At 66.3% G+C, this 24,376-nt stretch overlaps 1 protein-coding gene across 6 annotated transcripts in view; it reads left to right on the top strand.

Annotated features, from left to right (window-relative positions):
* The window catches only part of RXRA (retinoid X receptor alpha), a 96,047-nt gene extending 75,552 nt beyond the window's left edge, over nt 1-20,495 (top strand). For 5 of the 6 annotated variants that reach the window (XM_023242953.2, XM_006939617.5, XM_019816734.3 and 2 more), the window contains 6 exons: nt 5,936-6,105; nt 8,729-8,858; nt 10,553-10,685; nt 13,391-13,482; nt 15,183-15,288; nt 16,863-20,495. In XM_023242953.2, coding sequence (XP_023098721.1) covers nt 5,936-6,105; nt 8,729-8,858; nt 10,553-10,685; nt 13,391-13,482; nt 15,183-15,288; nt 16,863-17,010 — 779 coding nt within the window. In that variant the 3' untranslated portion in view covers nt 17,011-20,495. The remainder of the gene's footprint in view (nt 1-5,935; nt 6,106-8,728; nt 8,859-10,552; nt 10,686-13,390; nt 13,483-15,182; nt 15,289-16,862) is intronic. The other variant, XR_002737717.2, reaches the window with a different exon arrangement.
* The last annotated feature ends 3,881 nt before the right edge of the window (nt 20,496-24,376 follow it).

The raw sequence follows: 24,376 nt of genomic DNA, 5'->3' as shown, positions 1-24,376 counted from the left end.
GCGGATCTCTCTCTCAGGCCCCCTCAGCCTGAGCGTCATCAGACCCCAGCTGCCTGACCTCCCGAAGGTCTGGGAGAGAGTGGATGCTGCTGGGTCCCAGGGCTGGGGAGACCTGGTCTGACCCCCCTCCTGGCGCCCACAGTGACCGGGTCTTGTGAGTGGCTGTTAGAAACAGCTGCTTCGTGCGGGGCCTCACTGGGCACTGACCCCGTCTCCACACTCACTCTAGCCCCCTTGCCCGTGGTGTGGGGATTCTGCCCTGACTTCACTCACAGAGAGACGGGCTGCAGGGGTGGGCTCCTGGGGGGTCTCCGGGCCAGCACAGGCCGAATCCCGTCTGCAGCCGTTGGCTTGGTCCGGGGTGGCACCAGCCCGTTTGTCTCTCTCACCTGATGGATAAATCTGGTGCTTTGGGCGCATTCCCGAGGCGGCGCACGGCCCTCGAGACCTGATTTATGGGCCGTTAGATAAATACCTGATCCCGTCAGGGCCCACCTCCCCTTTGCCTCGTACTGGATTTATGAGTCACGAACGTGCGGTAAAAACCCTCCTCCGGAGCTCTCTCGTGCCCCAGACGGCACTCTTACCCATGCTTTCCCGTGTGTAGCTCTGTGGCAGGGCCCAGGCCACAGCCTCACCCTTGGGAGGGGTGACCGGTGGCCGCAGTGTGGCTTTAGTGCTGGCCCCACAGGGGGCTCCACGGTCTCCCAGGCCAAGAGGCCTGTGACTGGGGGCTGGAAACTGCCCCCAGCCCCCCCCCCCCCCCCCCGCCCAGAACTGGTCCTGAAACAGCTCTTTTCCTGTCTGCTGCCCTGGGGACAAGGCTGCTGCAGCGGGACCGTGGGCTGTAGGGGAGCGCGTAGGATGTGAGGTGTTGGCTTCTAGGCTGGCCCGGGCTGCGGGGCCCGTCGGTGAGGCCCTCGATCACGCCTCTGTCACGGGCGAGGGCCCAGGCAGCGCTGCCCAGTGCGGCGCGGGAGGGCGCGGTCGGGGTGGGCACGGATGGGGACCGCCCCGCCGCGTGCTGGCCGATGAGGGGCGCTGCAGGCAGGCAGATAGCATCTGTGTTGGGCAATGCCGGGGCCTGCACGCGCCTGCACCACCTGGGACTCGCTCCACGGCATTCCGGGGGGAGATGCCAGCCGTCCGCCAGGCTGGGCCCGGGCCTGTCTGCTGGAGCACGCGGGGGCAGGGCTCGGGGGGCCTGCTGGCGCTCCTGGTCCGATGGGGGGATCCGGCCCCCACCGGGGGTGGTGCTGTTCCAGGCTGGAGGGGTCGTCCCTCTGTATGCCTGTCTGCTTCCTTCTTCTTCCTCCAGGAAGGCCTCTCCCTGCTTCCTTCCTGCCTCCCTTTGCTTTCTGTGCTCAGTCTCCCAACCCAAAGACCGGGGTGCAGAGGGGGCAGTGCCTCGTGTGTGTGTGTGTGTGTGTGTGTGTGGCTGCTCTCGAGTACAGACTCCTTGACTGTCCTGCATTGAGTCCCGAAGGAAGGGGGGAACGTGTCCTCTGAGCTAGAGAGCCCCTCCGGCAGGACACCCCCTCTCTGGGTCTCAGTGGCCCCGGCTAAAGAAGGGGCGTTGGGCCAGGCCTGCCTGTCTCTGTGCTGGAAACAGAGGAGGCGGCGGGGCTGGGTGCTGCTCCCATAGCCACCCCCTCCCCCGCCTGGCTTCCCGCCCAGCCCCCATGGCCCGCAGGGGTGCAGCGGACACGGCAGTGCGTCGGGGTGGCCCCCGCTCCCCGACCCCCATGTCAGCGTCTCCCTTGATGCCTGGGACCCCGCTCTTGTCGGGTGCGGAGCCCCCCTCCCAGGCGCATGTCTGGGGGCCCCCTCTCTGGTCTTCCGAGGGCGGGGCTCAGGCCCAGGGCGGGGGCGGGGGGGGAGGGGGCAGGGAACGAGGCCCTGTGCTCGCATTCGCCTCCCGCCTGAGGCTCCCCGGCGCTGGCAGAACGTAAGTCAAACATGACTACGTCTAGAAGGTGACTGAGCTGGCAAAACATAAATCCCCGGGCTCCTCCCGCCCCCTCCGCCAGCTACAAATACAACCATAATATTTATAGTGATGCCGCTCAGAGGTGCCGGCCCTCCACGGCTTCAAAGTGCTTCACGAAGCATTGGCTAATTAATTTGCGCCGCCCCCGCCGAGGAGGCAGGTGCCGGGGACCCCCACCCGCCGCTGCCGCCCCGGGCGCTGCCCCCACACTCGGGCCGCCCCGTCCGCCCGCCTGTGCAGTGGGAGGAAATCTGTGACCGGCGTGTGGGGAGCGTGGGGGCCGGAGGCGGGAGCGCCGCGCGGGGCCAGCCCGGGGCCGGGGCTGTGGTGCTCCCTCCGGGGCGGGGGGGGGGGGGGGGGGAAGCAGGGCCACACAGCTGGCGGGGGCAGGGCCACGGCGCCCGGAGCCACCCGCTGTCCTGTGAGCTCAGCCGTGCCCCCGTGCTGCTCTGGACCTGCATCCCCAGCTGGAAGAACGAGGCAGTTGAGCCAAAGCGCATGCCTCTCGGCTGTGTCCCAGCCCTGAGGGTTTCGGATTGTGCCCAGAGCACAGACCCCGGGACCACCCCCCCCCCCCCCCCCCCCCCCCCCCGCTCAGGGTCTCGGGGACATGGGCCTGCCTGGACTCTGTGTCCGTCACCCCAGCTGCTGGCTGCGTCAGTCCGTGCACGGTGGCAGCAGGGTGACCACGAGGAGGTGCCCTGCCCCAGCCCGGCACCTGCCACATGTTGGGGTCTGGAAGCCTGGCTGGAGACGGCCCGGAGCACGACCGTGCCTCCTCGCCACCTGCCCGCCAGCTGGAGCTCCCCCCGCCCCCTGCAGCCCCCACCTGCTGTCGGCCTTTGGGAAGCGCCGGCCTTGCAGAAACTCTGACTTGGGCTTCCTGCCTGGCTCCTCGGCCCAGCTGCTGTGATTTGCAGGTGCTGAGCTGGCCCCCGTCCTTGAGTCGCACTCTGTGAGTGCAAAGGCCCTCTTCCGTGCTCTGGGTCTCGGAGAGTATAGCCTCTGGCTATACTCTGGCTCGGGGTTGGCTCTAAATAGCCACCGGCCAGCGTGGCAGACATCGCCTGCCCTCAGGGAGCCCCGCGGGGTGGTAGAGAGGTGTCCGTTTGGGCTGTCAGGGAACTGTGGGCTGTGCTCCGGGAACCAGGCAGGCCTGTGGGACCCTTGGGCCAGCACCGTCAGGGAGCCCTCATGCCCCCCGGGCTGGAGCGGCGAGAGAGGAACGAGGGCTCACGGATTCCCGGGGGAGGGCTGATCCCCAGGAGCCATGGCCTTGGGAGGAGGTGGCAGGTGAGAGCCGAGGCTGGGCGGGGAGGCGCCAGAGCCACGGACGCCTCTTCCCGCCCTCCTCCCTCCTGCCCGTCTGTTGCATTTGCCAAACCCATCAGGAAACCAAAGGGGAGAGGACTTGGTAAGGCAGCCTGAGTTCGGGCCTTCAGAGCCAGGACAGGGGGGTGGGCTCTGGAGGTTCAAGGAGGTGGTCTCGTGACAGCTGGCACCTGTGAGACTCGGGGACGTGCTGTGCCCCACAGAGATGTCCTGAAGGGGAGAATGAGCCCATCTGAGGCCCAGGGGGCCATTGACTCAGGAAGCCCCAGGCCAGGCTGCACCTTCCGCTCTCCAGAAGGCACTGCCCCAGGACATTGGACCAGGAAAGAGGGCGCTGAGCGCAGTGCCCTGAGAGTATGAGGGTGTGAGGGCGGGATGCCAGGCTGAGGTCTGCAGGGCAGGGGCTCTGAGCTGGCTTTGGGAATATAAATCGGGGACTGGTCAGCGATGGGGAGTGGGAGACCCGGATGGCCCAAGGAAAGGCCCGCTGGAGGAGGAGGGTGTGGCCAGCATCCTCGGGAGGGCCGTGAAGCCCCCTGGCTGAGCCCCCACCTCCAGGGCTGGCCGGAAGCTGGGCAGTGGTCCAGAGGGCCTGCAGCGGTTGGAGTCAGCTGACCTCAGCTGGCTCCTATGCAGGAGCGTGACCTGGGGGCTGCAGGTTCGGCTCCCTGCAAACGTCACTGTATTTTATCTTCGTGCTCTACCCACGGGCCCCCCAGGAGCTGGCCGTTCACCAGGGCCTCTGGTGCTGCAGCTCAGGGTGCGATCTAGGAGCGGGACGGTGGGGGTCCGGGTCCTGCGATCCAGGAGCGGACGGTGAGGCGAGCTGCTCTGAGTCGGGTGGAGTGGGCATCCATCCGGTGAGGGTTCTGAGGGGCTCATGAGGTTTGTTGGGCACTTGGCTCGGCAGAGTGGCCTGCCGGGTGCAGTCGTGGGCTGCGAGGGGCTGAGTCCGAGGACTGTGTGCAGGTCTCAAAGCCCTCGGGTTTCTAGTAAGGGAGTGAGCTGCCTGTACCCCTGGGGTGCTGTGGGGGACCTGGGCCTGGCATGTGGGGCTCCCCCAGCCCAGGGTTATCTTCTGCCTCTTACTGGGAGCCCTCTGGGCTTGGGTGTGGCCGCAAGAGGTGGGTCCAGCTCTCTCGGTCCTCGGGGCCTCCCGGGGGTCGGCCTGCCTCTGGGCTCTGCGGCCAGGGGCTGTTTCCAGGCCCTTCCTCTCAGCTTAGATGGGCCTGGGGACAAAGGTCTCCGTGCTACACTCTTGGAAGTCCCCTCACCAAGCTCCCACTCTGTGATGGGGTCTTCAGGAAACTGAGGGCCTTGTCTGGGGGTGGGGGGGCCGAGGAGCCGGCCCTGAGGAGGTTGAGGCCACCCCAGGGGCCTGGTGGGGGGGGACCATAGGAGGGTGGGCTTGGGTGGGCTTGGGTGGGCTTGGGGGAGGCTGCTGTGACGGCATCTGGGCATTCCCGACACTCCTAGCTGGCTCAGGCTGAAACAGTGCCGTGTGGACAGCCCTTCTGGCCCCGCGCCGGGCTGCAGGCTGTGACTTTTCTCTTCGGCTGACTCGTTTGCCCCAGTCCAGGGCCCTTAGTTCTCTTACTAAGGTGGAGGTGGGGGTCCCCCAGGAGCCTGCGGCAGCCCCGAGGAGCCATCTTGGGTGCTTGTGCGGCTCTGGGTGGGGTCCACAGCCTGACCCCTGGGTCCCGGCCTCTCTTGGGAAGGGCAGTTTGAGCTTCATGGACTCTGAAGTCTGAGGTCTGTAAACGCCCATCTGCACGGTGCCCTGGTGTCCTCCCTTCTGTCCACGTGGGTCTCCTTGGGGCAGTGTGCAAACGAATGCCCCCCTCTCTGCCTCCTTCCATCGGCTTCTCTCCCTGGGCTCCCAGGGACTGGGCCATGCCCTGTCCACCCATCTGCTCAGCCCTCCAGCCCCAGGGCTGCCCCATTCCCTACCGGGCTGACCCAGGCCATCCTGGCTGATGCTCTGGGTTGGCATCCAGCTCCTGGTCTCCCCTGGGCCCCCCTTTTCTTTCTGCAGCTGGATGGGACTTTCAGAGGTGTGTGTCCTGTCCTGTCCTGTCCCTTTCCTGTGGCACAGGAACTTGCCCCTGCTCCCGTGTACCCCTTGTACCGGGTCTGCAGCTGGTGTGAGAGGCCCGTTCATCAGGAGTATCTCTGATTTGGCTCTGGGCCTTTGCACACGCTGCCTCCTATGCCTGAACTATTACCCTGGTCTTTCGTGCCTCTTTACTTTCCTTGCCGCTTCTTCCGGGCAGCCTTCCTGGCTTTGTCTGAGCCCATCAAAACCCTTCTCGCTGCACGTTAGGCTCCCTGCTGAACCATCTGCACGAGAGCTGGGCCCCATGTGCCCTGGCCTGTGTATGCCTGGCCCCAGACAGGTCCTGATGTGGAATTAGCCAGACGAATTAACGAGAGGCGGGTGTGCTCTGTGAGTGTGTGTGGCTGCTGAGAGGCAGAGACCGGGCCGTGGTCTGGCCCTCACTGGCCCTGCCGGGCGTGCTGGCTCGGGGCCGACACGGCTTGGCCCCTGGTCTGGGGGGCGGGGGGCGCTGCCCAGGGAGCCGCGGGCTGACCATGGCCTCCCTCACCCTGCAGCCGTGCAGGAGGAGAGGCAGCGGGGCAAGGACCGGAACGAGAACGAGGTGGAGTCCACCAGCAGTGCCAACGAGGACATGCCGGTGGAGAAGATTCTGGAGGCGGAGCTGGCCGTCGAGCCCAAGACCGAGACGTACGTGGACGCGAACATGGGGCTGAACCCCAACTCGGTGAGCGCCACCCCTCCCCACCGGGACCGCTGGCCCCTGGTGAGCGTTGTGGGCGAGAGGCCCCATCTGTCGTGGGCCGTGCTGACGCCCGGGACCCCGCACGTGCTGTCCTGCCCCACGGGGCCTGCAGCCCGCGCTCAGCTGGGTGTCGGGGGTCCCGTGTGTGCCCCCATGTGGGGTCAGGGCTGGGCCCAGAGCCTGTGGCCCCGAGGTGGCACTGGCCTCTCTCCCTCTGTCCTCCGCCTGGCTCGCCGCGGCTTCCACCGTGCTAGACACGCCCTGTTCGTCCACCCGTGCACCTCCAGGGCCCTTGCACGTGCAGCTCTCTCTGATTCCTCCTCTCGCGTCTGTCTGGGCTCAGGGGTCTCTCTTCCTGGGGCCCTTGCCCCCTGTGGCCTTCCTCCACGGCCCTGTGAAGGCGGGCCTGGCCCCAGGGCGTGGCTCAGAGCTCCCGTCACGGCCCCCGGCACACGGCAGCCGGTCGCGGGGTGCGTGGTGGGTTAATTCTCCAGCCCCGGCCAGGGACCCCGCCTGCCCGCGGGTGCTCACACGCAGCCCTCACCCCGGCTACGCGTGTCCCGTGTGCTCACGAGGCCCCGGCACTGTGAGGCCGCCGTGGCTGGCCACCTGGCTTCCCCAGACCCCCGTGGGGGCGCCCAGTGCCCAGGGCCACAGCCCCTGTCGGGCCTCCGCTCTGGCGCCCAGCCGGGGAGCAGGTGCACGCGGGGCCCGAAGGCAGGCGTCCGGCACTCTGCTTGTGGACCGAGCCCACCCCTCAGGGCCCCGGGATGGGGGGGGGGGCGGCTTCGAGGGGTTCACGGTGGGACAGAAGCTCTGGGACAAAATCGGGAGATAGACCAGGGGCTCCTGACGTTTTTCTTCCGTCGAGTGCAGACGTTATTAGGAACAACCAGCGGCCGCCTGCTCCCCCTGCTCTCAGAACCGGCCCGGAGCTTCGGGCCATGCCGAGGGCTGGCCGCATTGGGGGACGCCAGCCTGCCTTCCTGTGGCTGGCCTTGTTACAGCTTCCTCTGGGTCGGTCTGGCCCCCCCTTCGGACAACTCATTAGGCCCCGTCCCTCGGACAGCAGGAGGGTGGCTCACTCTGGAGTGGCACCTTTCGCGCCCTGGGGCGGGGGAGGGGGGCCTGCTGTCATCTCTTGGGACACGTGACCTGTGCGGCCAGCTGCAGAGGCCACTGCCCGGAGTGGTTCAGGGGCTGCGCTGGGCCCCTCGTGGGCTCCTAGGGGGCCAACAGCCGGTGGCCAGGGAGGCTGGCTCCCTGGGCTTCCTCCAAGAGCTTTGAGGCTCCTCCACGCGCCCCCCTGCTCCACAAGGCTTCCCCGGGCCCCTCTCCACCTGACAGGGCCGGAGGCGCAGAGCCCGGCAGGGGTGGCCTCAGACAAGGCTACCTATTGGGTATGTCGCCCTCATGAGCTGGGGACCCCACGCAGGCCAGCCTCTGTGCCAGCGCGGATGATGGGGGTGCTGCGTGGGGACACATGTGCCCTGAGCAGAGCCTGGCCCCCGGCTTCTGGTCGATGCGGCATCTGCTGCAGGGAACGCAGGAGGGAACGCCCACCCCCACAGGCCAGCCCTAGGCAGCAGAGGGACTTTGGGGTGAGGGCAAGTATAGGGGCGTGCTGGGGGCCGTCACCCTGGGCTGGGGGTCCCGTGAGCCCCAGAAGCCCCGGCTGACGCCTGTTCCTACAGCCCACGTCCCCCCCTGCTCACCCAGCCCCTCCCCACCTGGTGGCCTCTGTGACAGTTTGTCACCTGGCTTCCCGTGCAAGCCCTCAGCAGGCCTCTCCCGCGGGACCCTGGGTGTTGAGACTGCGCCTCCCTTTAGGGCAGGTGGCCGCTGTCTGGGGAAGCTCCTCAGAGGAGCCTTTGCCCCTGCCAGGGGGCCCCGGCCCTTGTGGTTCCCGGAGCGACGGATTTCTGCCCCCACCCCCCCTCGCTCAGGACCCGAGGCTCCGCCTGCCAGGAGCCTGGGAGGCCTGCCCGCGTTTCCTCATCGGTGAGGATGAGCGGAGAGGTCCCTTCTGGCTAGAACTTTGCAGAAGGGGCTCTGATGCCCGCACCTGGATACCGTCTCCACAGCTGGGAGGAAGAAATGGCACGGAGGGGCCAGCACTGTCCCCCGCCCCCCGGGTCCCCCCGGCCCAGCTCCAGCTTCACACCTGCCTTTCTCTTTCCCCGACTGCGCCACAGGGTCACCGGGCCCCGCACCGAGTGCTTCAGACGGCAGCGTTTTTAGTATCTTACGGTCCTGGTCCTGGAGGTCCGCGGTCCCAAATCCGTGTCTGCAGACTGGGGTCGGGTGTGGCAGGGCTGGGTCCTGCTGGGGAGGACGCCCCCTTGCCCTTCCGGGTGCCGGAGGCGTCCTTGGCTCGCGTCCTCCAGCGAGCGTCTCTCCTGCTCACTGTTCCCGTCTCTGACCCGGTCTCCTCCGTCGTCGGCCCACCGGGGCATGCCCCCAAAGGGAGATGTAAAGTGGCCCGTTCGCACATTGGTCTTGCGGCCTTCCTCAGCCCGGGGCAGGTGCCGCGGGGGGGTGGGGGGACCTGGTCCGGGCCTCGATCCCAGCAGGGCGCTCACTGTGTGCCCCTCCCCCCGCCCAGCCCAACGACCCCGTCACCAACATCTGCCAGGCAGCCGACAAGCAGCTCTTTACCCTGGTCGAGTGGGCCAAGAGGATCCCGCACTTCTCAGAGCTGCCCCTGGACGACCAGGTCATCCTGCTGAGGGCAGGTAAGTGGCCGGTCTGGTCGGGGCCGGGGAAGGCATCGGAGGGGAGAGGGCATGGGCCTTGGGGCCCCGTGGTTGGGCCAGACCCTGGGACGCCCCATCCTCCCGCAGCGTGGGGCTCCCTGCCCCGTCTGGCCTCGCTCCGCCCTCCCGAAGGAGGTATTGGGTTTGGGGTCTCTAAGTGGCCTTCTGAGAGGTAAAGCGCTGTCTGGGGACCTCTGGAGAGGGTGAGGGGCCTGTGACTGTCACGGGCTGCCCCGGTGGGGGGGTTGTGTGTGTGTCCTGCCCTCTCCCCACACCGAGGCCTCAGCTCCTTCTCTGGGTGGGGGTTGCGATGCCGGCAGGTGGGTGGGAGCGTCGGCACTGGGGTTCAGCTCGGGCCCAGTTCCCGACACGTGATGGGCGTGCCGGTTTCTGCCGGTTTCTGCCGTGGGACTAGGGTCCTCAGAGCAAGTTCCTGCCAGAGGGACAGCAGGACGGGGTGCTGGCAGGGGCACCCCCCCTCCAGCCTCCTGTCCCACCTGGCCACCTGAACGTGCTGGGTGGTGCTGCGTCCACCGGCTGAGGCCGTACCCCGACCCCGGCCCTGCCCCCGGCTGGGCGCTGAGGGAATGGCAGAGGGCAGCCGGGCCCAGAGGTAGGAGGGGACCAGGCAGGCCCCGCGGGGCATCAGGGAGAGCAGAGTGACTCCTGAGTGATCCCACGGTGTCAGGGCTAGGGCCGGCTGGGGAGGACAGGTGCTCTTGGGGCCGGCTCTGCCCCCAGCCTGGCGGGGAGGGGAGGGGCGCCTTCTCCAAGAGCTCCCACTCTAGTTGGGGCATAAAACCCAACACCCAGAGCCATCAGGGGAAGGTGGGCAGAGGCCCACGTTCTCGACCTGACTCACTGTGGTGGGGTAACCCCTGCTGTGCCTCAGTTTCCCCTTCTGTAAAACGGGGCCACTCCTGGTTTTGTTGTAGGATTGTAGTCAGTATTGAACGGGATGGTCTACGTGATCCCGTCTGCCACGGAGCCCGGAGCCTTCCGAGCCCTTGGCAGTGTGGCTGTGAATTTCGCTGTCCTTGGGGAAGAGGCTCCGGGCTTCCCGGTTCCACAGGAGTCAGTGAGAACCAAGCACAGAAATTGTTTCCATTTCAACTTTTTCTTCGTACCTTTTCCTGACCCGAGATACCTGCTCTGGTCTGTCTGCGCTGGGAACTCATGTAAAGAGAGGGTCCGGTTTGCCTGAGGCTCAGCCTTATTTCACTTTGACAATGTACTATTTGGGGGTGCCCCAGGTGGCACACGTTAACGCGAGAGTTCGCTGCTGAGACAAGGTTCGCGGAAGCGGCTCTGGGGTCGCCCCGGAGAGAGTCCCCCACATCCTCCGTGGCTTGCGCACCCTTGTGGGAAGAGACTTCTCTGGGCACATGAGTTTGGGAGCACCTGGTTAAACAGAGCCAGATCGGGTGCTCTGTGCAGGACTTCTCAGGGCCTTTATTGCCCCAGTTTGCACCGTAGAAGAAAGAGGCATTTCCCAAACATAGGTGTTTGGGAACCTCGTTCCTGTGGCACGCTCCTGTAGGGGTTCCCCAGACCCCACTTTGGGATGGTCCGGTGATAGAGCGTGCTGCCTTTGGATGGCAGCCCCACGGGGGGAGGGGTGGCCCCGGGGCCCGGACGCAGCCACGTGACCCTGCGCCCTCCTCCCCACCCAGGCTGGAACGAACTGCTCATCGCCTCCTTCTCCCACCGGTCCATCGCCGTGAAGGACGGGATCCTCCTGGCCACCGGGCTGCACGTCCACCGGAACAGCGCCCACAGCGCCGGGGTGGGCGCGATCTTTGACAGGTGGGGCCCCCGGCCCACATTCCCGTCCCGCTTAGCGTGGGCTCCGTTCACGCGGGTTTCAGATGTGGACACGGAAGTGTAGGGACGAAGGTTCACGTCTCCCTAAGTCTGTCAGCGAGGGGCACCCAACAGCCGCAGCCTAACGTTTTCATTTATTTCCTCCCGGCTCTCTTTATTTTATTAAAAAAAATTTTCTAACGTTTATTCATTTTTGAGAGAGAGAGAGAGAGAGAGGGAGAGAGAGAGAGGGAGAACGAGCAGGGGAGGGGCAGAGAGGGAGGGAGACCCAGAACCCGAAGCAGGCTCCAGGCTCTGAGCTGTCAGCGCAGAGCCCGACGGAGGTCTTGAACCCGCAACAGTGAGATCACGACCTGAGTTGAAGTTGGATGTTTAATCGACTGAGCTGTCCAGGCATCCCCCTTCCTTTTTTAAATGTTTATTTATTTTTGAGAGAGAGAGAGAGAGAGAGAGAGAGAGAGAGCGCGCGCGCACAAGTGAGGGAGGAGCAGAGAGAGGGAGACACAGAAGCAGAAGCAGGCTCCAGGCTCTGAGCGGTCAGCACAGAGCCCAACGCGGGGCTCAAACTCACGGACTGTGAGATCATGACCTGAGCCGAAGTCGGACGCTTAACCGACTGAGCCACCCAGGCGCCCCTAAGACTATCCTTTTTTATACAACTTTCTCCTGGAACCCACAATTGCCTCCTCCTTTTCTTTTTTCTTTTCTTTTCTTTTCTTTTCTTTTCTTTTCTTTTCTTTTCTTTTCTTTTCTTTTCTTTTCTTTTCTTTTCTTTTCTTTTCTTTTTTTAACACCTATTTATTTTTGAGAGAGAGAGTGCAAGCAGGGGAGGGGCAGAGAGAAAACGAGACACAGAATCCGAAGCAGGCTCCGGGCTCCGAGCTGTCCGCACAGAGCCCGACACGGGGCTCGAACCCACGAACTGTGAGATCGTGACCCGAGCCGAAGTCGGACGCTCAACCGACGGAGCCACCCAGGGGTCCCCTCCTGGCTCTCTTTAACTCCTGTGCTGGGGAAGGAGCACTGCACTTTCTGAAAAGGAGGAGTCACCGTCTTACAGCAGCTGCTGTGTTTTTAATAGTCGAAGCCTGAGAGCGCCCTGCCGTGTCGGCCGCTGCGCCTTCACCTCCCCGCACCCCTGCGCTCCGTGGCGCACACGCAGGGGGGCAGCGCTGGCAGGGGTGGGGGAACCCCCCCCCCCCCACAGCTCCCTTGTGCTCCACCCGGCAGGGTGGACAGGAGCTGCCCGTCCCCGGCTGCAGGCACCTGGGTGTCTGGTGGAGCCAGCTGCAGAGGAAGGGCCGGGAGGGACGTCGTAGGGTCCCTGGGGCGGGGGACGCAGCACGGGAGCAGCGAGGGAAGGTGGTGGCAGGGCTCCCAGGGAGCCCGAGTATGGGAGCCCTGAAGTCAGAGGTGAGCGGGGCCCCCCGGCCGTCGTCACCCACGGGAGAATAAACGCAGGAACCACGCTGCCCTGTAGGGCAGTTCCGGTAGGACCAAGAAGTCGGCCCTCGAGCTCCCCGGGATGTGTCAAGTGCAAACGGGCTGTGGCCACGTACCCTGGCAAGTGCTGGTTTAAACAGCATACAGGCGTGTCTCTGCTGCAGGACTTCTCAGGGCCTTTAACAGGCTGACATACGAGGTGCCAGCAAAGGCAGCTGCGGGGTGCAACCATTGTCCACAGAGGCCTTCTTCAGAGGGGATAGCCTGCTGGGATCCGCTTTGCTTTAGGAATGCAGCCCCAACCGTGCACCCAGCCGCCAGTTCTGTGTCACAGCTGCTAGAGAGGTGACAGCGACAGAGGTGTGGGGCTGTACCCCGAGTGGGCCCAGAGCGGCGTCGGAAGGATTCCGCTCCTCCTTGCCCTTCGAGCGAATGGAACGGGTGACCCCTGCCTCAGGGCCCCGCTGGCCGCAGCAGAGGTGGTGGGGCGTGTAAGCGCCTGTCCCCTCCCAGTCTGTCCCCGAGGCTCCCTGGGGTCTTCCCCTCTCCAGCCCGCAGACCCTTGGGGGCTCCCCGGCTCCTCAGGGTGAGCATCCAGGTTCTTCCCAGGCCACCGTCCTTGGTCCCCTGTGGCCCAGCCTCGCCAGCCACTTGCCGCTTCTTGGACACGGCCGTCGAGTTCTGGGGGCCAGTGAGCAGGCCGACGAGGTCGGGGAGCGCAGGCAGCCCGGGGACCCAGGAGCCCACTGCCCGCAGGGGCTGGGCCAGCTGAGGTTGGGTCGGGGCTCGCCCTGTGACAGGTGGCGTGGCTTGGTCTGGAAGTGAAGCCCCCTCGGGCAGCTGGGAGGGAGCAAGGGGGGCCACGTCCGGGGGACCCACAGGAGCGGTGTGGGTGCCGTGCGCCACGGCCCTGCTTCGAGCCGTGGGGAGCCGTGGCGGCGGACTCTTCCCACCGTGTCCGGGTCCCTGGCTCCCCTCGGTGCAGCTGTCACAGGTCCCTTCCTGGCAAATCCCACCTGCCGACCGTCCTGAGAAAGGAAAGGGAGCCGCCCGTCTCCGGGTGGGACCACACGCGGGGCGCGGGGGACGTCAGGCCCCGGCCGGGCGGCTTCTGGGTTTGGCCCGGCCGTTCTCGGCTGTGCCCGGCGTCCACGCCGCTTCCCGAGCGAGTCCTCTGGGGAAGCCGCGGGGGTCCCCGGCGAGGCCACGGCCTGACTGGGACCGCGGTGCCGCGTCCTCCGCAGGGTGCTGACGGAGCTCGTGTCCAAGATGCGGGACATGCAGATGGACAAGACGGAGCTGGGCTGCCTGCGCGCCATCGTCCTCTTCAACCCCGGTACGGCCCCCCTGGCACGCCCCGGGCGCCCGCGGCCCGTTGCTCGTGGCCTCTTCCTGGCGGAGCGGCCACGCCGCCTTCTTCTCGTGGCTCTCGTGAGCGTGAGAACGTGGCGGCCTCCGCGGGCAGTGGGGCTCAGTGACTCGCGCTCCTCCTTCCCGGTGCGGCGGGGCCTGTGGCCGAGCCCTCTGAGCCCCGCGTCCGCGGCGTGGCACCGCCGGCCACCAGAATCCCGGTCGCTGGAAGCGGCAGCGTCTCCGTGAACTTCTAGTAGGGAAGGTCTGGAGCCCGGACGGTCTGCTAGGGGCGGGTGGGGACGCAGGGGGGCAGGCTCGGGGCCGCCGCGGGCTTCTAGGGAGAGGTGGGCGAGCTGGCCGGGCCGTGGTGAAGGCGGGGGCGGGGGTGGGGGTGGGGGGGTTAGCGGGCCCCCTGCCCTCCTGCCTTGCGGCCGCTCCAGTGCTGAGGGATCCGCCTGTGGATCCGTGAACGTCTCCTTTAGGGGAGACCCCATTTCTGTGGGGCATTTTGTCCCCCAGATTTATGCTCTAAGCCTGTGATCCTGCCAGCATGGGAGGCCGGGCCACACATCTCGGCCCCGCCCGGGTGGGGTCCCCGTTCAAGTTGTGCGTGGCCCGGCCGCTGGTGCCCCTTCGCTGTCCGAGTCCTGGGTGTGGGGCTGCTGGGGACAGGAAGGAGATGGCTGGAGCTGGGGCCTCCTCAGGGCCTGGGGGCGCTGAGCTAAGGAGAAGCCTGGCGCGTCCCCGAGAGGCCCAGGACCCCAGGCCTCCTGCGGCATTCAAGCCGGGCCTCAGCGCACCTGCTGGGATGTCAGGCTGCCAGGGCAGTGCTGCTGTGAGCGCCCCCCGACCTGGGGCCCAGAGGCGACCCGACGGCGGGCCCGTCCCGTGGCTGAGCCGCCGTGGGGCCGCGGCGGCTTCAGACGGCAGTAAGCGGGCAGTGGTGGGCTCCAGCCTCCGGCCCCCAAGCCATCAGGTTGGACCGCACTTGGCTGGGACCAGACCCGGGGCCTCGTGAACCCTAGCGCGATACCACCAAGGGCTGGCTGCTGCGGGGAGAGATGGGCTCGTCGGACGTTGGCTTGTTGGGCCTTGGGAAGCCCCGGGAGACAAGGAGGCAGAGAGGACGCTGGACGGAACTGTCTGGCCCGGTGGGCTCCGACTGGTTCCGGGAGCCCCACGACGCTCACCCAGCTGAGCCCCGGCCCGCCCCGTGCGCCTCGGATCCCACCGGCGGGCCCTGGAGGCTTTGGTGGTTGTGGTCCCGGGCATCGCCGTCCACGGGCAGAGCCCCTTCCGGACCGGGCTCCCGCCCTCAGGGTCCCAGGACTCGGGGGGGGCGGGCGGCTGTTTCTGGGGTGTTGCAGGGGTGAAGGTTCGGAGCTTTCATCCACCTCAAAGGAACGGAGTCCCAAGTGCAGCAAGGGTGGGACATCAGCCTGGTTGCCACGGTAACCAGGGCGGGGGGAGGACGGTCCCCTTGCGTCTGAGCCCCGATGGGGAAGCTGTGTCGCGAAGTCCAGGGATGGGCCCGGGGTCCCGTGGCCAGCGAGTGGCAAGTCGGGACCCAGAGCCCGCCCGCGGCTGCCGGCCTCGTCCGAGCGGGGAGCTCGCCTGAGTGCCCGGGTGTCCCGTGCAGCCTCCCGGGCCAAGGCCTCTGACCCGCAGCCCCTTCCCCTGCAGACTCCAAGGGGCTCTCGAACCCAGCGGAGGTGGAGGCCCTGCGGGAGAAGGTCTACGCGTCCCTGGAGGCATACTGCAAGCACAAGTACCCGGAGCAGCCGGGAAGGTGAGCCCGCGGCCCTGGCCCCCTGCCCCGGGGGCCTTCGGGGCCTCACTCCAGACCCCCGGCCCCAGGCCGGACGGCCACCGGCTCTCCCGCACGGCTGTGGGAACTAGCAGGCGGCACTGCCTCCGTCAGGGAAGGCGTGCGGAGGGCGGGGACCCCGCGGATGCGCTGTCACACCCCTGCAACTCACCGGAAACGGTCCGCACGCGGCAGGTGCTGGTCTCCGTGGGGTATGAAAAGGAAGCCCGCGGTCTCCTCCGCCCCTGAAGGGAACCCCTAGAGGCGGGGCCTTTGCGTGCTAGCCCCCAGCAGGGACGGGGGCCAGCACAGAGCGGGTGCTTCCTGAACGTGTTCAGAGTTTGCCTCCCGCCTGACGGGGGGCACCGAAGGGCTGGGCCTCATTTCTGGGTCCACAGTGCCAGACGCGCAGGAGGTGGCTCGGTGCTGCTGTGCCTGTCGCCCTACTCTAGCCCCTCCCTCCGAAAGGGCCTCTCCTGGCAGGGCGTGTGCCCCCCAGCCCGGACACCAGCCCTCCCTCTCCCCCGCCCGCCCCGCGGTGCCCGCTGGCTCGCGCACCCGACTGTGCCCTGCTCCCTCCCAGCCTCATCTGGTTTGGCTTAAACTGAAACTTCCCGGGGAGGATGGAGGGCAGGCCTGCTTGTTTTTCCTGGCTGCACGCCGCAGCCCATCTCGCCAGCTCAGCAGAAAACCGCTTTCTCTGGCCCCGGTCCAGCCTCTATGCTGCGTTTTTGCCTTTAAAACGTGGGTTGCATGGCAGCCAACCCCAGGGCTTTCTCCCGTGAAATACAGACGAGGCCCCGCAGCCCCTCGAGGGTCCGTGTGGTTGCTGGGGGGGGGGCGGGCAGCTGTGGACATCCCCGGAGGGGACAGGGCAGCTAAGCCTGGTGTCCCTCCTCCAAGAGCCCCAGCCTTCCCCCTTCCCTCCCCCAGTCAGTCTGCCCCTCCCCACCCCCAGGGGCCGGGCAGGGCCTGGGGATCATGCCTCTGGCCCAGCTCCAATAGAGCTATTTCTGGGGAAGGGGTGGGCGTTGGCATGGGGCACCCGGGATGCCAGCGCTTTATGGGGTGAGGCTTGCTCGAGCACAGACCTGCTGCCCGGCCCACGAACGGCCCCACCTTAGTCCCCCGCTGTGGCCAAAGGCACTGCTGATACTCAGATAGATCCGTTTTTGTAGCTCTCTCCCCGACTTAAAATCCTGCCGTGGCTCCCTATTGCCCTTGGAGAGAGAGAACCCACATATTTTAGCTTTCCCGTAATGCCCGACTCAGCCTGCGCCAGCCCAGCCGCTGCCTGGCCCTGACTCTTCATCCCCGGTCTCTCTTACCTGGATCTTCCTTCGGGGTCTTGTGTCCACCCCGCCTGTTCCCGCCCCCAGGCCCTGGCCGGCTGAGCGGCCCCACCTCCCCCTCGGGCTCAGCACCCGTGGGCTGTGGGCGCAGGACCAACCTGGGTCCTGTCCCCAGGCGCCCAGCAGGCGGCCACCGGCACGGGGAAAGGGGGAAGGGGGAGGGGGGAGGGCCGCCCGCTTCCTCTTCCACGGGCCCTCCCACAGGTTCGCCAAGCTGCTGCTGCGCCTTCCTGCTCTGCGCTCCATCGGCCTCAAGTGCCTGGAACACCTTTTTTTCTTCAAACTCATCGGGGACACGCCCATCGACACCTTCCTCATGGAGATGCTGGAAGCTCCACACCAAATGACTTAGGCCCGCGGCCCGTCCTTCGCGCCCGCCCGCCCCCCCGGCCTGACCACCCCGTCTGGCCGCCAGCTGCTCGTCCCGGCCGAGCCCCGTCCCCGCCCCTTCTCCGCCTGGCCTGTTCGACGTGGGGGCGCAGCCTGCTAAGCCTAAGAGTTGCCGACGCCTCCTTACGTTCAGGGCAGCGCGGCTCACCTGGCCCCCGGCCTGCCCTGGAGCTGTAGCAGCCGCTGGTGATTGGAACATCCCGCGCCACCCTCCTATGTCTGCAGTGACCCCTTCGCCGCCCGTCAGGTGCCCCCCGGCCAGCGCGCCCCGCCCAGCGTCAGTGGCGGGGTGCCAACGACCCCACCTGCACCGTCCCCGCCCCGGGGCACTTGACAGGGGCTCCGGGGCCCCGGGCTCCCCTTCCCTCGCAGGGACGGGCCAGCAGCCCCTTCCCAAAGATGGCTTGCAACTTCGCCCCCGAGCCGACCGGAACGGAGCAGGGTTCTGGGGCCACCTCAAGGCTGCCGGGACTGGGGTCACCCACCTTCCCACCTCGGTTTTCTCTCTGCATCACCCTGGTTTCAGCTTCTTCGCTCGCACAGCCCCGTCCGACCCAGGGTAGCCAGACCCAGTGCGTGGCCCGTCCTCCGTTCTGCCTTCTGTTTCGGCCTGTGAGGAGGGGCGGGCTCGCGCCCGGTTCCTGGAGGGCGAGCCCGCTTCCCGGCCTTCCTAGAAGTCCCGGCCACGCTGGTGTGACTCAGCTGACCTCGCGGGCAGAGATGGCCTCCGGGGAGGCCCGCAGGGGTGGGAGGAGGGGAGGCCCGCAGGGGTGGGGGGGCATGGAGAGCCAGAGGCCCGGCAGGACGGTGGGGCTGCTTCCTGGAGCTGCTGGGAGAGAGGCCCCCTTTGCTGGCTGGCTGTTGCGTGTAGGAACCTCTTGGAATCGGGGACATCGCGTGCCGGCGTCCTCGGGCCTGTGGCTAGACGCCCCTCGGGGACAGCCAGCCCGGCTGCTGTCTTGTCTGGGCAACAGCCTTATGTGGGGCTCCGTCGGACACCTGCTCCGGCTCACGGCTCCCCAGTCCAGCCCGGCACCTGCTTCCGTAGCATCTCTGCCGACCCGGGCAGGGCGCTGCCTCCTGGGTGGTGGTGGGGGGGGGGCACGCTCTGAGCTCCGGGGGTGCAGGGGCTCTCTCAGGTTGAACCGGCTTCTTTTGCACTGTAATGCCCTCCCTTTGGTCTGAGTACTTTCCATTCTCACGCCTCATACTCCATGAACCCAGCGTTTGTCACTAGTGGGGGCCTGAGCAGGGATGGGGGGTGAGGGGATGCAGACAGCTCCTGCCCTCTCGGCCCTTGAGGGGATGACCTGTACCCTGGGGGGGGGGGGTCCTGAGGCAGGGTGCGGAGAGGCAGGCCTGCTGGCCCTCAGGCCTCCGTGGGGAAAGTAGCTGTGGCTCTTTTCCTTCCAGAGTCCCCGGCCAAGCTGGAAAGTCAGGCTCCGGGCAGAGGCTCTGAGGTGGCACAAAACCCTCCTTTCTCCACCGTCCACCCCGTTCATCACGTGGGGAGGTGTCCCCTGCCGGGCGGGCGGCAGAGGCGGGGTGTGCTGGGGCCTGCCCAGCTCCCAGACGCTCCCCCAAATCTCAGCAGCCTCTGGGGGCTCCATTGTGACCAGCAGCGACGCAGGGACGCTTGGGGACTCCCTCGCGGGGTCCCCGGTCGTGGAAATAAATGGTAGACTGCCCCTCGCCCAGCATCCCTGGTGCCTTGTGCACCCGGTCCTCCCCACCCCGCCCCCTCGGGCACGTGGGAACGTCATCGTTCCGGGCCCCGGGGGCCCCCGGCTGTTAGTCCGTAAAGCACTGAGGCCCCCGGGCTCGCGCCGCCTCGACAGCCAGAAACCCCCAGCCCCTCTGCGCCCCGCCCCCCCACAGCCCGCAGGCACAGCAGCATCCCAGGGCCCTGGGCTGCCCTTCTCTTCCATCTGTCTGCTGTCCTCGTCATCCATCCTGTGCTGTTTGAGAAGGCGGTAGATGGGGAGACGGCCCGTTGCTCAGTAGAGAGGTAGGATTTTTACGTGACCAGACCTTTAATAGTATTACCAATCTGGTTCCATTAAGGTGATTTTTTTGTAATTATTATTATTATTATTATTATTATTTTGGTGGGACAATCTTTAATTTTCTAAAGATAGCACTAACATCAGCTCGTTAGCCACCTCTTGCCCGTCCCGCCTCGGCCGGGCCGGACGCCGCCCGGGCCCCGGCCCGCAGGTGCCTCCGCGCACTTGCTCTGCGGACTCACTGCCCCGCTTTGACATGCAGACGGGGTTCCCACAGCAGAGGAGCCCAGATGACCGCGTCCCGCGTCTGCAAGGTGTCCGCAAAGCCAGGCTCTGGCTTGCCCCCCCGCCCCCCCCAGCCCCCCGTCAAGCGTCTCCTTGGAAGCCAGCCTGCCCTTGTCACCTGGAAACACACGGTCTCTGGGGGAAGATGGCCCCACGCCCTCGGCTTTCCAAGTCTCGGCGTTCCTAGAGGATTCGGGCCGGCGGCAAGCGCGGGGAGCCACGGCAGGGCTCCCTCCCTCCTCTGCGGGGGGCCCCTAGGAGGGCCCGGCCGGACGTGCAGCCAGTGGGTAATCAGCTGATGTTGTCCCCATCACGGAATTCGGGCGCGTGGCCTGGTCCCTGCCCTCGCAGGGGTGTGGTGTAAAATGTCCGTGCTGTACAGAGAGGAACTGCGTGGAGCCACACGCCGTCGACACGCAGCACACGCGTAGCAGTTACCAGCGTTTTGTTTTCATTTTTAATCCAGACTTTCCCCCTCCTCCCGTGTTCCTGTACATTTGCTTCATGTGAGCAAGTAATAAGGACCCCTCCTTTGGTGAAATCCGGGTTCGAATGAATATGTCAAGGCAAGGAGTGCATCTATTTTAAGATGCTTTGGAGCAAGCAGCTTCATCAGTCCCCGATCCTTAGCCATGCCTTAGCTGGGACGCGTAGCTAACGCTTTAGAGAGGTTGACAAGTACGTACAGAGATAAAATGTCTAAAGCATCGGGAAAGGTAAAAAAAAAAAAAAAATCTATTTTTGTACAAATGTAATTTTATCCCTCATGTATACTTGGATGATGGGGGGGGTGGGACCTGTTTTGTTTCTGCTTCTGGACACGGAGGCGAGAGCTTCCCCGCGAAGCCTGGGGCGCGGCGCACGGGCTTTGTACCAACCGCTGCGCGCAGACGTCCCCCTCGGGCGGGGGTGGGCCCGAGACGTTCAAGGGTTTTCTTCCCCCTCCGAGAGGTCTTTAAAGCCTTGCGCTGTCCCGCCCCCGTTGCCAGCCGGCCTTCCCGAGACTCTGTTTGGCTGTGAACTTCCTTCCCTGCGTGATTGTTCTCTGAACACCGCCACCGCAGGTGCCGGGCACGGACGAACAACGGTGTCAGAACGTGGAAAGAAACACAGAAAAACTGAGAGGAGAAACAAAATATGAGCGTTTAAAAATACATCCCCATTCGGTTCTCGTTTGTTCTGGGGGCGGGGAGGGGGGGCGGGGAGGCCTCCCGCTTTGGGTCTGGAAGTCGGCCTCGCGAGGGGCGAGCGGGGCCTCCGGCTGCCGCGGTGGGGGGGGGGCGGGGCCTTCCCGGGTCTGCTCGGCTCCGGAGCCCCCCGGGGCCGGGCCACAGGTCCGAGAGGGGTCCCCCCCACATCCGTGGGCACCGGGCAAGCGGCCACCTGCCTTGCCCCAGGCTGCCCGAGCCCGAACGGGGGAGCGGTCCACACACAGGCCACAAAACGAAGGAGGTCACCTCGCTGCCCCGTTAATAACGAGGTGATGACACCCCGTCTGCTGCGTCCCGTGTGATAAATGCTCTTCGCGTCCACGCTGCCTGCGGGCCAGGCCAGGCCGCGGTTTGGAGGTGGTGCCTGTGCCCTCCCGTGTGCCCTCTGTCCAGCGGGCACCTTCCCAGGGAAGCTCTGCCAGCCCTGAGGGCGGGGTCCTGCTCTGTGGCACCAGACAGCTGGCCCGAGGGTGAGGGCAGCTCCCCGCCGGAACGCGTGCAGCCGACAACAGGCCGGGGGCTCCCCTTTCGTTACCGTCCCCCCCTCCCCGAATGTGCTCACACACACGCGTGCACACAAACGACACGCGAGCACACAACGTGCGTGCATTCACCCACGTGTGCACGTGCACAACTGGCCCCCCACGCGACACATACCCACAAGACGCGTGTGCACTCACACGTACGTTCCCACGGTGCACACAGGACACGCACACACCCACACACGGGTGCAAGGACCTCAGTAGCCCCAGGACGTGCGAGGCGGTCGCAGCGGGAGCGGCTCACCCGCCTTCTCCCTCCCGGGGCTTATTGACGAGGCGGCCGCACCGCCACCTCGAGTCGCTCCCCGGGCCCCAGGGCTGGGTCAGGGGCACCCGTGGGACTAGAGCAAGTGACGACGTGGTCAGTTTAAGATGCCTGTCAGGTCTGCTGCTCCCTCCGTGTACCCTCCCCTGGGTCAAGGCCTTGGCCTTGCCCGCGGGAGCTCAGCCAGGACAAGCTCAGCCTGGAAGGGGGCAGGCATGGGGAGCCCCACCTCTTCCCGCAGCACAGCCACCCCACTCTGGGCCTCGCCGGGACTGGCCCACGCTCTGTTCCTGTCAAAAGCACGTATATACCAGCCACGGGGGGCCGCTTCCTTGGTCTGGAGGGAGGGTCAGTCCTGGGAGGGCCTGGAGAATTGGGAGGGTTCCTCCCTGCTGACGGACCCCTTGTCCTACCTTCCACGCGACCAAACCCACTGTTCAGCGGCGGTCGTGTACCCCGAGCAGGTGCCAGCCCGGCTCTGGACGAGGCCCTCGGGAGTGGTCGTGTGGGGAGGGCTCCTGTGGGCTGGGAGGGCCCCAGGTGTAAATGTCCCCGTCCGAGAGCGGCCCGGACAGCTGCAGAGCCAGGAGGGGCCTCGAGGGTCCTTTGCGGGAGACCAGGAAAGCAGTATTCCCCAGGCCCTGCACTGGTGCTCGGAGGGCAGACCTGTGTCTTCCTAATGAGCCGGGGCGGGGGGGGGGGGGGGGGGAGGGCGGGGGGGGAGGGGGGAGGGCGGGGGGGGGCGCTCCAGGCGGGGGCCGAGCTGCTTGGCCCTCTCTGTCAGTCTGAGTCAGTCCCGGGTGGCCAGGGGCCTGAGATGACCTCTGTGGGGGCCACCCTGCCCCAACCCAGGGTCCTCCCAAGTGTTCTCCAGGACGCAGGCTCTGGGGAGCACACCCGGGACAGCGTGCTTACCCTCCCCCCCATCCCGGTGAGGGAGCACAGAGGAGTCAGGCTGAAGGATGGGGCCAGGAGGCAAGTGAGTCCAGGTGGGCAAGGTTCTGACACCAACTTCCTGCGGTGAACAGGGGCCCTGGTGACCCCCCGGAGCGGGAGCACTGCTGTGTGCTATTGAGTTTCCAGCGGTCCAGCAGAGGCCCCGGGCTACGCATGGGCCCACACAGCACGGCCACCTGGCCTCGGGCCTCCCTGCTGCCTCCAGCTGCCTCAGTGACACCTGCCTGGGGCCGTCACCTGGACCAGAGATGCTGGGCTTGATAGGTTTGCCACCAGCAGGATCCGCCCAGCAGGGCTTGGGGTTGGTAACGGGAGAGGTGAGTGTGGGGCAGGGGGATTTGGAGGGACGGTGCTGAGCACTCACTCTCTAGTGACAGGAAGGGGCTGGCCCTGCCATCAGGAAGCAAGCAGGCAGTGTGATGGGAGGATGGGAAATGGGGGGGGGGGGGTGGCGGCTGCAGGGGAGAGACCCTGCCTAGGACACACATGACAGGAGCTGGTGCCATCGCTGGGCATGAGGACAGCAGCATCCAGTGACAGGAACCCCCTGGAGCTGGTCAGGGAAGTTGTGGGGACCTCAGGCAGCAAGGGGCTGAAGCTCGGGAGGGGAGACCATGTAAAGATCTCAGTCCCCAGCCCCTAGTGCCCAAACGGTCCCATCTGTCCCTAAACTCAAGGGCTGCTGGGGACCTTGTGTTCGGGGAGTGTCGGAAGACATTGCCATCGCGTCGTTTCCAGCCGCCCTCCAGCCGCTGGGCCCAGGGCACCCAGGTCAGCCTCCCTGACGCATGCAGAGCCCCTGGGGAGTCCTCTGGGGGTGGGGGGAGCCCCCTCGGGAAGCCAGACCCCAACCCCTGGCACCCGGGTGCCCGAGGCACAGAGCGGCACTGCCCTCTGCTGGAGGCGCCGGGGCAGAGCTCACCCTGCCTCCTCCGCTCCCTTCTTGTCCCATCCGTCCCTCAGCGGGCACCCCTGCAGCCCCTACCCGCGGCGGCTCCTAATTCTCTGTGCATAAGCGTCCCCAGGAGCCGGCTCCCAGCCCCCGAGCCCATAAATGTGACGGTCTGGGGTGGAGCCGGCACATGTGCCTTGTGGACATGCCCAGCGGGGGCCCAGGCAGCCCAGCCACTGTGTGCTCCGCCTGGACCTCGGTTCCCCGCCCCCCCCCCCACAATGAAGGCAAAAGGCCTCACACCCCAGAACTGTGATGTGGGTGTACGAGACCTTGGTCATCCAGGTCAGATGCTCTGAAGTTGCCACTATGCTGTTTTATTTTGCTGTGAAGAGACTCCAACACGGGGCGAGGACCTGGACAAGGGCTGGGGCTGGAGCCTTTAGAGAGAGAGAGAGAGAGCCCCCAGGGGTCCACCTCTGGAGAAGGCCAGGGCTGTGGGCCCGGGTTCTGGGGCCGGGGGCCCAGGAGGTGGGGCATCATTGTGCCCTTGAAGGTGAAAATCCAAGGGCAGGTTGGAGCTGCCTGCGGGGGGGTGGGGTGGGGGGGGTGGGGGGGCGGTGGGAATCTGGAGGGTGGGGACTTCATTCATTCATTCATTCATCCGTTCACTGGACGACACGCCCCACCCCTTGGACTCCGCACTGCAACCCGAGCACAGCTGTTCTTGACCCTGAGCCTCAGGCCCTGTCTTGACACCTGGTGACCCTGACCCAAGCTGGAAGGGCTGGCTGTGGGGTCTGTGACCAACGCCTATGAAGCAGAGCACGCTGCACACACCGGGGCTGAGAACCCGCTCCCACTGGGGGACTGGCATGGGGACCGGCGTGGGGACCGGTGTTGGCTGCGGTGTGTACGGGCACGGGTTGCTTGGGAGCTTCCGGGCCAGTCTGGCCCGCTGCCCAGAGAGGATCATGGGGCAGGGGCCGGAATGAACCAGATGGTACCTTCCTTGGCCACCTGCCCTTCAGGGGTGTCCCGGTGCAGCAGGGCTGGGGAGCAGCTTCGACAGCCTCCCCGGCGGTGGGGACGACAGGCCTCTGGTGCAGACGGGAGAGGGCCTGGCTTCCCCTGCCCTGCCGACACCAGCAGCTGCCACGGTGGCCAGGG

This window comes from Felis catus, chromosome D4, assembly GCF_018350175.1.
Source record: "Felis catus isolate Fca126 chromosome D4, F.catus_Fca126_mat1.0, whole genome shotgun sequence".
In the NCBI taxonomy this organism is placed as follows: domain Eukaryota; kingdom Metazoa; phylum Chordata; class Mammalia; order Carnivora; family Felidae; genus Felis; species Felis catus.
This window is presented reverse-complemented; position numbering and strand designations above follow the sequence as displayed.